The sequence below is a fragment of the Aulostomus chinensis genome, chromosome 23 (genome assembly GCF_037954235.1).
Source record: "Aulostomus chinensis isolate RoL2024-O1b breed Wild chromosome 23, RoL_Achi_v1.0, whole genome shotgun sequence".
Taxonomy (NCBI): Eukaryota; Metazoa; Chordata; class Actinopteri; order Syngnathiformes; family Aulostomidae; genus Aulostomus; species Aulostomus chinensis.
The window spans coordinates 20,856,531-20,872,240 of NC_141342.1; the positions used below are offsets into that span (position 1 = coordinate 20,856,531).

Consider the following 15,710-nt stretch of genomic DNA (forward strand, 5'->3'; position numbering starts at 1 on the left):
CAGTCGCGCAATGGAGCCTGGGAACTCGGCAGGCCTCAGCCTGGTTGTTGCTCACTCCGGCCGTGGCCTGAATCTGATGAAGGTCGTTGGAGAATGCAGCAGAATCGTATTCAAAGTACCGAACAGGGGGAATCTTAGACTGTTGCCATCCATTTGTAACGGGCGTTTCATAAGGCATCAAACTTCCAAGTCTCGACGGACCCACCAGCTAGCCGGCTAACGCTAGCTGCCGGCACTGTTACTGCCTCTGCTGTCGTTCTGTGTCTGCGCGCTGTGATGAAGACGCTGATGATTCACCTCTGACGAGCATCTGAAGCCCCTCTCGCTGTCCTCGATGCGGCCGACAGCAGAAACACGTGGAAGCGTGCTGTAGGAAGTTGTTGTTGTCTGTGTTCATCTTTCGTTGAAGTTTCCTTTCGTTGGTTTGTTTGTCTGAGAACACTCCCGCTTTGACCTGCCAGCTCCTCATCAGCGCAGCTCGCTGCCTCCACTCACCATGCAGCTTACGTAGCGCTTCCACCCACCACTCCCCAGCACCTCCTCTCTCACGTCGCTGTCAGATGAGCTCTTTGACTGTGGGCTTGATTCCTTGAGTGGGAGCGTAGACGTGGTTTCTGCCTCCCACATGTGTTCTGTTTGCTGCTGTTTCTCCTGCGCCAGCCCACCTGGAAGCCTCTCCCTCTCTCTGTCCACAGTTCCACAGAGGGCAAATTGATTTCGACAGTGTGAGGACAGACAGACAAACAGACGATGCGATAGGACAGGCACCGACCGACCCTCCCCCTCATCCTCACCCCCCCTCCCCCCACCCTGCTCACGGCGATAGAACCTGAGCCGATCAAGGAAGAGCCTTGGGTCTTCATCTGTAGTTCTGTAGTCCTCTCTGATTTCCCCCCCCCCCCCGCCTCGTGCTGTCTAACTGGCCGATGGCCACGCCGGACCACTGGCCACGCCCCTCGGTGCACAGCCACACAAACCAAACCAGAACAAAACGGACATCTGAACATTCAATGTGATGGACATTTTCATCCAGGAAAATGTATCTTTTGCTTGTCTTTCATGCATGTACGTTTGTTTTGTATATCGCCGGGGATTATTACCCCCCCCCCCACCCCCCAACCACCTGATTCTCAAATGTCAGTGCCCCCCCACCAGAATGTGAAGGAAATGTAAATCAGGGTGTAAAATTAACGATCCCTAGGAGGATTTCCCACAATGTAAAAATGCCCTAACAATCAACACGTTCCCTGGGTCTCTCAGTACTTGGACTGGGAGGTTTTGTACTCCTCTGAGGCGAGAGGCCACGTGTCCCTCGTGTCCCTCAGTGGCAGGAATGTTTACTGTACATATATGTGCCATACAGAAGTGCTTATCCTACAGTATCTTAAAAAAAGAAGAAAAGAAACGCACCTTATTGAAGTCGATATTTCTGACTTTGCGTGAACCAACTCAATGTAACGCTGCTCTCCAGTGTGGTTGTGGAGGGACACAAACCCAGGTGCTCGGGTCTTCGACTATCTATTGTGTGTTTTAATATCATGCCAAGGCTGAATGGGGTCGACTGACCTTTAACCCTGAGAGACATGCGGGAGCTGAGCTCTCGACCTTTTATCAAACAGATAATGAGGTTTACCACAGGAGCTGGAACTACTTCATGTCCTGGAGTCTCAATAAGCCACTGACCCCGACGTGGGGCGATGCTGAAACTAGAACAAGTAGAAACTTCCTCCTACACCAACAACTTGCAACCCCCTTCGGTCCTGCCTCGTTTTTTAAAATTCATGTCCCTCGCAACAGCAAGGACAAATCTCTCTTCCTCTTCTTCTCTCGCTTCTTTACATGGTTGTGCTCTCTGGAGTGGCGCCCACCTAGATTCTCGTGACTGGTGGTCGCTGAACAGCTCACCGACAACAAACTTGCCCAGCTTTGTTTAGAAGCTGCCCGCCGCTCGCCGCTCACATCAAAAAAACGAATCACTTCTCTGACGTTCTGGCTGACAGCCGTGTAAGCGTGCAGGGAGACTTCGCTGCTGTTCATGCATGAAAGAAAAGACAACAAGTGTTGCTTGGCTCCGTGCACACAATCTCAAAAATGTTATATTTCTTTTATGACACTTTTTTAAAAGAACAATTTGTAGATAATCAGAACCAGCGAGTGCAACATATTTAGCCCTCCACACCCACAGGGGGCAGTACATTATCAGACAGTTTGGGAGTCCACCTCTTTTATAAGAAACAAAAACATAAACTATGTACATCGCACAAGTTTTGGTCACTGACTGAGTGATCGCAGAAGAGAGAAAAATTGTTGTACTTGGCGCAACACTTGCTGTTTTTCCAGAGATGCGATTCGTGGGAGTGGCAAAACACACAAAGGAAACACTTCCTCGTGCTTAACGTGAGCAAAACCTCGCTGTTTCTGCACTCGTTTTATTACATTGAACTTTCGGAGCGTGAAATAAAAATTGCTTCCGATCAGGATTTAGATGGCGTCAACACGCCGATCGCTACGCTTCGTCCCAAGCTTGGACTGAACGAGGAGGGAGGAGACAGAAAATTGTGGTGCCACATTTTCTCTTGCCAAAGTATTGATTTTGAAGTTTGAGAGACTTTTGTAATTAAAAAGTCGACTATCGCCTGTCGACGGACAAATTTGTGTTATGAGACGAGCGAAACCTCCACTAGCTTGCTCACATGCTTGTAAAATTGCCCCTTTAAATATTTTTGACACATTGTCGTGCCTCTAACTGTGAATTGAAGTAAGTAACATTTTTATGGCACCTTCAAACTTCTGTAAATAGCATACATGCTGACGGACTTCTCGATCCAGAGGTTCAAATGAGGCATCGTCCGTTCTGCGCTAACGAAACTTTTCCCGCCACGTGTTCTCGCACGGCATCTCTGCTGCCTTGAAGGGGGGAGGAGACCTCATTCAGCCTTCTTAAACTGTTGTCTTTGCAATTTAAAATCTTGGTTTCAAACCTCAGTGAATAAAAATGTTTTGAGGGTAAAAGAACTGATTGTCATAATGTTTGTGCTAAATAAAGACGCTGGTCTGCTTGTCTGAATGTCCAGTTGGTGCCTTTCTCTATCTGATGTCCACTAACCAGCCGACTAGGAGCTTCTCGTGTCGTTAGCTGAGAGGAGGTGAACTCTGAGCTCTCCCATGCATCCACAAAATGTCTTGTTTCTGATTTGTCCCTCTTCCAAGTGAGATGTTTTTATTTTAAATGCCAAAATCTATCTTCATAAGTCCTCATGAAACAGCTAACGGAGTGCTACTTGATTCTGTGGGTGCGTTCCTGTCAAAGCAGGCAGCACGGAAGTGAATGTTTCTTTGTTTTACCGCGGCTAACAGTGAAAAATGATAACTTAAAAAGGTCATTAAGAATCCTGCAAGTGGTGCAAACATTCACTTTTCCATCACATACTTGAACCAACGTGTTAAATCCATCCAACCAAAAAAATGGCATCAAGGGAGCGAGCAGGCTATCAAATCACGATGCTACTAAAACCTCAAACTCATTGAGTGTGAAGTCGGTTTGTAGATGTTGGATTAAATATTTTGGACTGCTTAACCTCAGACAATATAAGATTCCCACGGATAGTAAATTATTCCGTATCAGCTTCCTATCGCAGAGGTTTCTCCTCGGCCCTCTCGCTAACAGTATGAACAGTTGGCCAACGGTAAGTGGCTAGCCAGAAGGCTACCATTTCGTGAGCTACGTGGAATACAGCTATGCTAAAGTCAAATTTACTCAAGTGTCTTTCAGCGTTATGGTCACCCAACGAGTGCGACCTCATGAATACGGGCAGTTTTGGTTTTTAAAATTTTCACTGAAATTGAAAATCCAACTTTACAGATGACCAGTTACCAGATTAGCTAGAGTTTCTTACGCTTCACATTAGTAGAATTTAAGCTACCAGGTGAGACCAGTAATGAAATAAAACTTTGTTTTTTTTCCCTTTTCTTGTTGGTGCCTCAAGTATTTGATCGAGTGTTGTTGATCTTTGGTTGTTGGTGAACGTAGAAAACAAGCCAACGAGTCCAAGAGAAGGAAAACAATTCTCTAAAAATGTTGTTATAGCAAGAGTGTTAAAACACGTTTGCGACTGTTTTTTGGGGAAGGATGAAGATAATATTTTGTTGTTTTTGCAGGCTGATCATGAACATTTGCTTCTTTTTATATAGCAGAATTTTAAATCACTGATTAGCACTATGATCATTTGAAATGACATTTTTTTGGACTAAAAGATCGATCAGATTAGATTAGTCTACACCCTGACGTGCAAAAATCAACCTTTTTTTTCTTGTTATTGCTGGGCCTCATACAACGTACTTGAACCTCTGTTTTGATTTCATGAGGACTTCAAATCTCCACATTTTCATGTAGCAGCTAATCTGTTTTGGATTAATTCTTCTGCTTCGTAGAAATGTTCTTGCTGCAAATGTCTGCTGTGTCCTTGCTCTCTTCTCCTCTTGTCGATATGTCACCTGAACACTCCCCCGCAGCTTTGCCAACCCCCATCTTTCTCCCCGTCTGTTTTGATGAATTTAGAGACAAAAGTCGAGTGCAAACGACTGGAAGCTGCCAGTGTTTCTTCTTTCTCCACTAGAATAAGTCCAAGGTATGACTACCATCGCTGCAGAGCCAGCACACCAACCACCTGAGGCCAAATACATCATCTGATGGGCTTTTATTTTGAAGGGTTTCATCAAAATATATTGCAGAGAGGGTTTATACATGCGCACGCTTTGGGGGCACCAAATAAGTGATGACCCACACGTATGGTTGCTTTCTACTTTAAAATAAGTATAAAACCAATGGGTTTAGATGGATGTATTTGGTTGCATCTCTGTTTATTGTTATCCAGAAGGGTGTTGCATCCTGGGAGACGTTTTCTTTCACAGGTTGTTTTTTTTTTTTTTTTTTGTAATCGCCAAATTAGGCCAAACGTGTTTAGCCTGTAAACTCTGGTATCTTTATTTCAGCGGCTCGATTGATGTTAAAAATAGAAGAACTTCAAAAAGATTCACTGCATCCAAAATGAGGACTGACTTCGTCAAATCTTCATCGCTGCGGTCGCCTCTTGCTTTAACGCATTAACTCTTCTTGCATATTTGCCATCACCTCACATGTCGACATTTCTCAAACAGAAGCGGTTTCCCTCATAACCTCCCGCCGGCCTTGTTGCATGTACAGTGTGTGTGTTGAGTAGTATTTCCACTGCATCCTACTCACCCTGACCTGCCATACATCCACTGGCCTGCCCCCCGCTGCTAGTAAAGGTACCTTTTTATAACTCGTGTGTGTTTGTGTGTCCTGATCACTACATAATCATTTTACAGTATTTTTGTTTCTCCAAGTTGACTGTGTTGTGGTTAGTAGGCCTGTCTGTGAGCCTGCCTGTATTTAATTTTCCTGATCAATGTATTTTAGGTCATGATTTATATGTTAACACACAGTAACGGTGGGTTTGTGTCGCCATTTGTGTCTATGAAAGTGCTCATAAAAGATCAAGTTGACCGGGAGCCTCTCCAGGCCTTAAAGGTGCTGTATGTGGAATTTTTCACTTAAAAAATGAATAAAATGAATAAATGAATGTGAACTAAATTTATCAACACGCGTGAAGAAATAACAGTTTTAATGTAATGCCCAAGACGCTTGTTTGTAGAGCTCTGCAGGGTTGACATATTTTGTAGGCAAACCCAGAAGTTAGCATTGCCATAAGCTCCCTCCTCCTAAAGCTAATAGCACGATTGGATTTTTGATTACTGACAAAATTTAACCATGAGTGACGATGATGTAGCATGAAGAAGATGATTACAAATGGACACAACTTTTATGATTTTTAAAGTGCAAATGCAGTTGCTAGCTAATGTTATGCAATTAGCATTAGCACAAAACTATGATACGGACGCGAGGCTTGAGCGTCATCACAGCTGGCTTCACTTTTCTGCTCTCAGCACGATGACGTTTGTAGTCATGTTCAGTCGCATGTTTGCAACTGCCTTTTTTTTTTTTTTAATTTTAGACGTATAGATTTTGGGGAAATTTGTGACATAAAGTGACACGTTTTAATCTGTTCAGCACGTAAGAATCTGGTTTTGCTAAGCATGTGTTGGTGGAGGCTCCCCGTCATCTCAGTCAAGGCTTTTATTCTGAATATACGATTATCATCACGTTTTGTAATGTGCCATCAAACTGCAGAACTTATTTCTTGATATCGTTAAAGAAAACTACCATGTCATGTAAAGCCATATCAGAACATTGTTTACAAGTGAAATACCATACTTGACCTCTAGAGCCCAACTGATGGGCCGATATTGAAATTTCTGGTATTTTTCCAACCTTATTTTCGTATGTTTTTGCATGAAAAATGTTTGATCGGTACCAAAACTAGAAGACGCCACTCTGACCGTCGAAGGGCTGGCGGTCACGAACGTGTCTTTGTACTTTCGAAATGTACTTAAACATATCGAAAGCAAGTACTCATCATGTGACTGGCCCTAGCTTATACTTCATTACCATGCAGTAGGCCAGTAACAACACAGATTACTTGTCATCAAAATTTGCAGTAAAATTGAAAATGTCAGTGTAAAATACCAACAAATCTGCCACACAAAACTTTCAGATGCTTTTAAGCGCACGTCAATCACAAGAGAACTTTTCTGAAGGGCGTGGCGCCGCTCGCAGCGTTTCCCGTACGTCACTGAAACTGACGTTTTTCTGAGTCGATTTATAAACTCGTAAAACTGGCATTTGTACGGAAACGGGAGTCTGGCGTTCGTTGTAGGAGCAGAGGAAAGAGACAAAGCAGCACGTTTCCGTATCCGAAGCATCGGCTGGTCAAGTCAGACGCATCGGTTGGGCTCTTGGTTCTGTCTCTGATGTAATAAGATGTTGACACGTGGGGACTGTTTCTGCCTTCCAGTATGGGGCCTGATTACGCCCGCTTCTGAGTGACCGACGCCGTCGTAAGTGACTGAGCTCTCAGTGTCTCTCCAGACGATTTCATGCTCCTGTCTGTGGGTGTTGTGGTTTGGCTCGTCCGATTGTCATCGCCCGTTTTTCCTCGTGACGTGACTGTATCTTTGGTTTCGGGACATGTCGGAAGATGTGTTGCACGTTTTGTCCTCAGCATCCTTTCCAAGTTTCCTCTTATTTTTGCATGACCCGTGTCTTCACCTCCCTGCTTCTCGCTCTCCTTTGGTTTCCGGCACGTTTATGCGTCTTTGTTTTTTTCAGACTGAAATCTTAACTTCTCTCTGCCCCCCAGCACCGATCCACCCGATGAGCCGACCGTGGAAGCCCCAACCAAACCGCCCGTCTCTGATGATGAAGAGGAGGTCGCCGATGGCCTTTCAGATGAGGCTCACTACGACTTCGTGGAGAAGTCCTCGACTCCCCCGGGGGACGAGCAAGCCCCCCCCTCTGTTTAATCTGGATGATTGGCTGCTGCACAGCTGCACCTTCTTCCTCTGCTGCAATACGACCGTAGTGCTTCTATGATAAGAGTTCAATAAGACCAGCAAATCGACTGGACCGCCACAACCCACATATTCACCATAATCACTCTTTTAGTTGAGACGTAGTGTAAATAAAAGCTGGACTTGATTGATAGTTTATCTCTGATTGCTGTCTTCAGAGCAAAGGAGAAACTAATCACCTGCTCCTCTTCTGTTGTCCGGACAGTGAGGCCGAATACCTCCAGGCGATGGCTTGAATATCACAAACAAACACAAGTGACCCCTGGAGGAAACGCATGCACGTTACACAAAGTGAAAACTTGCTTCTGTCTGAATATAAAACATATGAAAGCCGACAACAGTGGAGTTTCACCGTTCCACCCTCAAAACCTACTCGCAAACGTAGTGGGAAAGCTGACGTGACATCATCAATTAGTTTCACGGACTTCAGTTTTAAAGCTTTGAGTTGTGCGTTCTAGGTTTTTTTGACCATTTTTGGATGAGAGACTCATCAATCAATCAATCGATCGTCAATCTGGATGCGTCTCCATCCTGATTGACTGCAGTGGCGATCTGTCAACAATGAGGTCGCCACAACCTTAAGCCTAATCTGGTTCGGTTACACTCGTGATTGAGACCATGTCATCACTTGGAAAATGAGTTGATAACCCAAGTGAGAAACTGGGCCGTTTTGTCCGGGTAAACTGGTTAGCACGTTTATCTCAGTTGGCGTTCTCCACCCTCGTCCCAGTCAGCTCGGCGAGCAGCAGTCGCCCCCTGCTGACCATTTGGAAGAATGTTTAAGACGCTCACTTTTCAGGCCTGAAAGATTTGTATAATTTGTTTATTGGTTGAAGAGGATTTGTAGCCTTTTCCTTGGATTCTTTGTTCCTTTTCAAAGCTGGAATAATTGCCTCTTAGAGGCCGCTGCCTGCCTGTAGCTCCTCCCCCTGCCTTGCCAACAAAGGGGCTTTAACATCTCGTCAGGAGTTTCACCTCTTGGCCTCACCTGTTAGCACCGCCTTCACGGGACAGACGTGGCTCAGTAAAAACAGTGTTGCACCCGCCTTAGCGAAGGAGGAGGATCGACCACGTCAGGTGTGTTTCAGCGGACGATGGAGAGGAAAACTGCGATGAAATGCAGAGTAAACGAGAAGAAATGGGCGGGTTTGTGCTGATCAAGAGCACCAGAACTGTTGAGCACACTTCTCATGGTACTGCGCCTTTGAGTAAGCGACAGGCACTGCCAGTATCAAGCAGCACGGCAGGTCTTGGTACCTACAATATTAATGCACCTCTGGTGCTCAGATTTCACTGATTAATGTGGTTCGTTAGACCTTCTTAACTTTTGTGGAATTGTTTTTGTGTCATTATTGTGCAATCAAACAGAAGTTTAAGAAGATGTTTTATTGCAAGTACAAATACATTTTCATTACTGCGACTGCAGCGAGAGCTGGTCCTGGGATGCTGGTTACGCCTCAGGAGGGCCACAAGCGCAGAGGTGCGATCTGACCAGAGAGGTTCCAGGTGTTCTCCTCGCTCTCGCCGAGGTTCTCTGGCTCCTTCCTGTGACTGTCGTTCCATCTCTGAACGCTGCCGACCACACGCACTCAGTAGAATGAAGCCTTTGGTTGCCATGCCAACAGTTTCGCTCTCAAATAAATGGTATGATTGAACAATAAAGATGCAAAAGTAACTTCATACGTTTTCAACATGAAATAATTAAGGACGCGAATCACAGGCGAAAAACTTTGTGATGCTTATATTCTTTGATTATGTTTAGGATACTGTGAAGAGTGGCGTGGCGTCAGGGTTACGCCAATGTAGGCTGTCGAGGCGCCTCCTCGTGGGCTGGATTAAAGTAATACTGCATCCAAAAAGTGTAGTTTCCCTTTCAGCTACTCAGTAGTAGATATCTGGAACTCATGAAGGTACTTTTTCCCTGCTGTTACTTCTTTGTGACTCCAAAAGTCTCCAATATTTAGCTTGAAGCTAATCCTGAACGATTGTTAACAGGAGCAAAACTACCCTCAAAAAATATCAGCTTTCAAACAGTCTTCTCAACACTGCTGGTATCAGCAAGCTTTTGGGGAGCTCTTGTCACTTTATGCTGTTCTCAGAGTCCCCAGGACGTGCTAGCTAGCTAGTAGCATGCTAAATGAGGAGGACCAAGTGTTCTGGAGACAGTTTGGAGGAATCTCAGGAAGAAGTGACTGGTTTTTAGTTGCCCCTCATGCCTCACTGCCATGTTAGCCACCCCCCTGAGACCACATCTCAAACAATCGACTATAGATTAAGACTGAAGTTGCTAAGCTAGTTAGCCAGTAAGCTAGTTAGTCAGACATGCTCACATTAGCAGCTTAGCTAACACCAGATGGCAGTGCTAGCTGATTTTTCGGCCTCACGCCACTCAGACGTGCCCCCCCAGTCGAGCCTACATTGGTGCAACTTTTAAAGTGCAAATATTGTTTTATGATGTAATTCAATGTCAAACATATTGTCAAGTAATTTTGAGAATAAAGAATCAAGATTTGACCAATACTGTGTTGAATGTCTGTTTACATTTGGACTCTGAACCAGGTGCCAGCCACATGATACATCCTCCACCCAGCAGCCGCTTTATTAAGTACTTCGATAGTGATGGACCCCCTTTTGCTTTCAGACCGGGCCTCAGGTCTTAGTGTCACAGACTCAACAAGGTGCTGAAAACTTTCCTCGGGGCTTTGGGTCCATGCTGATGACATCACTCATTTGTTGGTGGCACCTTCATGATGTCAACAGTCAGATAAGTTTCAGTGTTGAACGATGAGGTGAAGAAGTCAGATGTAGAGATATTAAGTTTACAAGTACCAATAGTAAAAGTACACGTTTGTGGTTGTGGTTTTGGGTTCTGGTGTTCAAGAGGGTTCACTGACTGATCCACTGACCTCTAAAGGTCAAGTTGAGGTTCCATGCGCTCCAGTTGTCCATCCATCATCCCTCCCTCCATGTTCCCCCTCTTCTCCTTTTCAGGGTGGTGGGGGTGGAGCCTATCCCAGCAGCCTTCCCCCTGGACAGGTCACCAGTCCATGGCAGGGCCAACACATAGAGACAGACAACCATTGGCTCTCCCAGCCACGCCTACGGTCAATTTAGAGTCTGGATTAACCTGGTCCCTCTTGATGTCTTTGGACTGTGGAGGAAGCTGGAGTACCAGAGAGAACCCAGCAGGAACAGGGAGAACATGGAGACTCACACAGAAAGACCCCGTGCTCCAGCTGGGGCTCCACCCACAACCTTCTTGCTGGGGGGCCACGGTGAGGACCACTGCTCCACCGTGCCGCCCCGCTCCAGTTGTGTTGCTGTGATCGTGTCTGCGGGCCTCAGGTGTGCCAGTGGCTTCATCGCCATCAACGGGTTCAGTCGTGTTATCGATCCAAAATACTTTACTTCAAAGTAGCAACAGGTTCACGTGAACATAGTAGAATAAAATGTACAATAATTTATTTGATAGTGATAACACAAAGTACCCCAGCAGGCAAGTACTTCAAAAAAAAAAAAAAAGGCACAGATACCTTGACTTTGTACCTAAGTACAGCAACTGAGTAGAAATACTTAGCGCCCTCTAGTGGGCAGAGAAAATATCTTTTTGTAAAGTTGACAGTCGGAAAGTAACTTAAATTATTAAATCATATAAAGACTGAGTAATTTACAATAAATTCTTAGTTCCACCAAGTTGTCAGTTTGGGGCGTAACCTGGGCCAAAGGAGAAAACAAGAAAACCTGAGCTCTAAACCAATGAATCTCTTGTCAGGTGTGGCAATGAACAGACGAGAAACTTCAGATGTGTAAAACAGACTTTATTGAAGTTTGATAGAAGGTACAGAAAGTAATGATGTGACCAGATCAGCGTGGGGCCACACGTCACCCACGGTCTCGTTACCAGGCCAAATGTGCTGCGACGTCCATCCGCTCTCACCACCCAACACAACACGACATCTCTTTGGCAACAGTAAACATGAAAGATCTCAGTTTTTTGTTTTTGTACAGTACATCAATAAAAGTACTCTTGTCTAGTTTACAAAAATATTAAGGACAGCCGTCTAAATGGTTCTATGCCAAACTTGTACAGAACATTAAAGCCGTGGAGGGCAAACGAACACTGAGGACACCACAGGTTGACCAGAGGGTGCTTGGAGACGTGGCGTCCTGCTGCCTTCACACGGTCAAACTTCCTTGTCAGGGCCGCACATTTATTCACACTAAAGCGCTGTGATTGTTCGTGATGGCGACGTCAGGCCTCCGTCCTCATTTAACCGGCTGATTGGACGGGTGTCTGCTACTGGAGTAGCAACGGACATGGCTTTCAACAGTTCAGCTATAAAATCTGGTACTGTCTGGTGCTCAAAGTGTACCTCTTCTTCACACACACACACATATATATATATATATATATATATATGTGTGTGTGTGTGTGTGTGTGTGTGTGTGTGTGTTAGAGCTAGAAAAGTCTTAAAAGGTTCATTTTCTATTACCAGAAACGGCACAAACAAGCTCGGTGTAGCCGATAATATACAGCAGGTGGCGGTAACAGTAGCGTCGGTTTTCTCTTGCCAGCAGATTCGGTGCTGAACTGAACAGAAACGGAGGAAATGTTTAAATATCTTAAATTATTTGAAATTTGCAAAATAACTTTGGCTCTGACAAGCATTGCCTAATTGGAAAAAATGAAAAAAGAAATGTGCCAAAGGGTTAAAATTATATTAATTTTTTTTGTTGAGTAAATTCATTTTGTCATAACCAAATACAGATGAAACGTCAGAAGACAGGTTTTTTTTCCTGGAGATCCTCAGGAACCCTCGTCTGTGCATTGCAGGGGTCCCATCCTCCGATCTGGGAACCCTAGAGGGCAGAAAGTCCTTGCAGTCGTGACAGGTTTGGTGCAGCTGGCAACACTGACGGCAGACAAACAAGTAGTTCAATTAGCTTCTAATGCCTTCGTGCGTTGGTAAATTTGGATATTTGGTTGTCGTGTTGGCACAGCACACACATGAAGGTGAACCCGATAAATAAATTCAGTCTAATACAACAAGCCTGCAAAGTTCATATCTCTGGTTATACTGGGCCAGTTAAACAACCAGAACAACCAGTTAGTGGCTGAATTTGCAGATTTGTCACATCAATGTGATGAAGCACCAAAATTCAAAGGCGTTTAACTTGCTGGATTAAGTGAAAAACCCTTTTATCCCCTAAAGAAGTATTTCTAAAAAAAAAAGGTGTATTTTGCCTTTCAAGTACAAATAAAAAGGAGTTGTGACCTCCTCCGGTACGTCTCTGTGACCCTCGCGTCTTCTGGATGCATCCAAACGCTCAGTAATCACAGATAAACACTTTCATTTGACCAAAAAACAAACAAAATGCGCTTCAGGGATTCGCAGCTGGAAGATACAGTGTTGTTGTCGTTAGCCGTTAGCTTCAAGCTAAATGTACATGGCTGGCTCTTCCTGCATTCGGAATTCATAAAGAAGGTCAAACATTTGTGAGTACTTGGAAGGCAAAATACTCCATTAATTCCATGTCATTCAGTTCAAATATGTCAGATTGCTGCCACTCAATTTTGGGCCAATGACATGAAAATGAATTTCTCTGGCCGTGTGTGTGTGTGTCTTCTTCAAAACAGAAAATAACCCCCCCCTTTTTTTTTTTTGGTCTCAGAGCAATAAATTCGAATACTGTTGTGTCGTTATTTCAAACCATGCATTGCTTCACTGGAAAAGTCTGTCAAACTTTTAATAAGAGTCCCAGCTGTGCCACATTTTTTGCAACAGTGATGGTGGCGCTGGCTTGCGAGAGAGAAGGAGCCACGTGTTTATGAGAGAAAAAATAACGGTCATGATACAAAATAATAGTCAGAAAATATCAGGCCGTCCGCGTTCCATCAGCTGTTTCCACCAAAACAAACCAAAAACTGCAACCAGAGAGGAGCCGTTACGTTCCTTTGCATCCTGTTGTCATGCTTCTTTGTCTCTGAATGAATCCAAATATTCATGTTATATTACTTGTGATACTTCAAGGTGTCTTATTGATGCTCATTAAGACAAGTGAACCAGTTTCTAAAAAAGTCTGGAGCTGTACAGTCTGTTCCTCTGTCGAAAAGCCAAGAAGTCGATGTTGTGTCTTTTACTTGTGAGCCCAGGTGGTCGCATGCTCAAAAATACTCTTCGTCATGGAGGAAAAATGAAAGAGGCGATGCTTCCCAGAGGTCTGACCGTCCATTTTTATCTCTGTCATCGGAAAAATGTTCCAAATCCAACGTACGAGTTTCCCCTGCTTTCATATTCATATTCATATATGTGTGTGTGTGTGTGTGTGTGTATTTATATCTACATGGTACAGTACATATATTAATCTCTAAGTTCCATATATTAAAATTTGAGTGTTCTAAACAGCTTAGGTCAGTCCTACGTTGTGGTAACCTGTCCACAGGCGGTAAGAGGCACTGTCTTGTGTTTCTAAAACCTGACTTTTAAAAAACAAATCATGCTCGAAGTCCAAGTTGTTGTCACGAAGAAGCCGTGGACCTCGTTACTCTTTGTCCCCGTCCTCGCTGCTTCCTGCGAGAGACAGAGAGGTGGGAATTAATGTACGCATGGAAGCGCTCTCCTCTCCATGAGCACCTTCCACCTCCCACGTGTTGACCCACTGCTTACACTCCTAGTGTGACAGTCAGTTTTCTTATTGTGGGAATGTGTTGCAGCCAAATATGACTCGGGACTGACATCTTCCTGGATGGAGTCTCAAAGCCACTTCAGATAACTGACGGTTTGAGATGCAGAGAATCGCTGCGTCATGAACGGGTTTGTTCCATCGTGTGCTCACTCAAAAACGGTGGTATGAGACAAGATCAGTTCTGTACTTACAGGACCGCTTCTGTTGAACATTACAACATTTTGTCTTTCCTTTAGTGGCCTACCAACTCCTCCAGAACCTGAAATTGCTCTGGAAGTTCATCGTGGAACCTGATTCCACCGGCAAATTGAAACGTCACCCACGTTCTCAGGAAGTTAGCATTCTCTTGCTTCTCACACTTTGGGGTGTGTACCCACAACTGGTATTACTTGCTACTGGTATGTGATTCGGTTTGATTGAAGTATTGATAATCTAGCGCTGCAGCCGCTAGACGTGAGCATACACATCTACACGTCCTGTCGATATCATCCTGGAATCAGAACAACCCCGACCATACCATTCCAGGAAAAGCTCAAATGTACCGTCTTGTTCGGCCTGCCCACCGCTAATGCCTGGTACTGAATCAGTGCAACATTAAACCAAGAATCAGGAAATGTGCTAAATGGTACCATGATATTCAGACACAATGTCCATCAAGACTCAGGAATGAATGTTTTGAGTGAATATGTGCGATCACCCAGAGGAAACCCACCTCCTACGGACTCCATATCCGAGTCAGAGATGTGGGTGATGGAGAAGCGAGACACGTTGGAGGGGGAGACAGTGAAGCGAGAGAACTGTACGGCTGGTTTAGGCTCTTGAGTTTTAGCGATGGAGCGGGGAGGAGGCGAGTCTGATGACACTGAGGATGTTGGTAATGGGAGCAGGGGGAAGTCATCCTCCCACTCGTAGCCGGCACCTGGGAGGACAACGATGAAGCTGAGACAAATTTACACTGCATTTAAACCCTAACATGGTCTTCTTGTACTTACTCTCCTCTGACATGTTCCCATCTGAGGAGTCGTCGGACGCATTCACCCTTTCTTGGGATTTGCTTTGTGAACTTTGACCTTCTGCTTCTACAGGGAAGCCGTGTTCAACCAGCTCTTTAGTTGGGCTTTCCTAGGAGCAGTGGACAAACACCAGGAGGGATGAAAACACTTGTTAGTGAGTTGACTTGTGGCAGGTGAGGTTGTTAAAGGCAGAGCTGGAATGTTGTGAAGTACATTTACTCGGGTTAAATTTCCATTCAAGACTACTTCAACTCTGTTCTGTTTTGTCATGCTTCATTAAGGAAAACACCTCATCAAAGGAGAGTAAAACAGAGCTCAACTGAAGCGAACTGCACTGCCATCAACGTTATCCAAGGCTGTGGCTGAAACTAACAGTAGAAGAAGAAAGGCCATCTTTTCACCTTCAGTTGAAAAAGTGTGATTGTTCAACAGGAGATGCTGAGATCGATCATTTCAGAGACAAAGAAATCCAGCCAACCGGGCACCTTCCCTAAAAAACTAAATCCATGATCTTTTTCC

The 15,710-nt window shown here is 44.7% G+C and overlaps 2 protein-coding genes across 11 annotated transcripts in view; one reads left to right on the forward strand and one right to left on the reverse strand.

Annotated features, from left to right (window-relative positions):
• baiap2b (BAR/IMD domain containing adaptor protein 2b) overlaps positions 1-10,000 on the forward strand; it is a 57,936-nt gene extending 47,936 nt beyond the window's left edge. For 2 of the 7 annotated variants that reach the window (XM_086195014.1, XM_086195013.1), the window contains one exon: positions 7,281-10,000. In XM_086195014.1, coding sequence (XP_086051140.1) covers positions 7,281-7,443 — 163 coding nt within the window. In that variant the 3' untranslated portion in view covers positions 7,444-10,000. The other 5 variants (XR_015111449.1, XM_086195017.1, XM_086195019.1 and 2 more) reach the window with 5 other exon arrangements.
• Positions 10,001-11,296: 1,296 nt separating this feature from the next.
• Positions 11,297-15,710, reverse strand: part of aatkb (apoptosis-associated tyrosine kinase b) — a 42,826-nt gene continuing 38,412 nt past the window's right edge. For all 4 annotated transcript variants that reach the window (XM_086195079.1, XM_086195078.1, XM_086195080.1 and 1 more), the window contains 3 exons: positions 15,171-15,300; positions 14,891-15,097; positions 11,297-14,063 (listed from right to left, as the gene is read on the reverse strand). In XM_086195079.1, the coding sequence (XP_086051205.1) occupies positions 14,035-14,063; positions 14,891-15,097; positions 15,171-15,300 (366 nt within the window). In that variant the 3' untranslated portion in view covers positions 11,297-14,034. The remainder of the gene's footprint in view (positions 14,064-14,890; positions 15,098-15,170; positions 15,301-15,710) is intronic.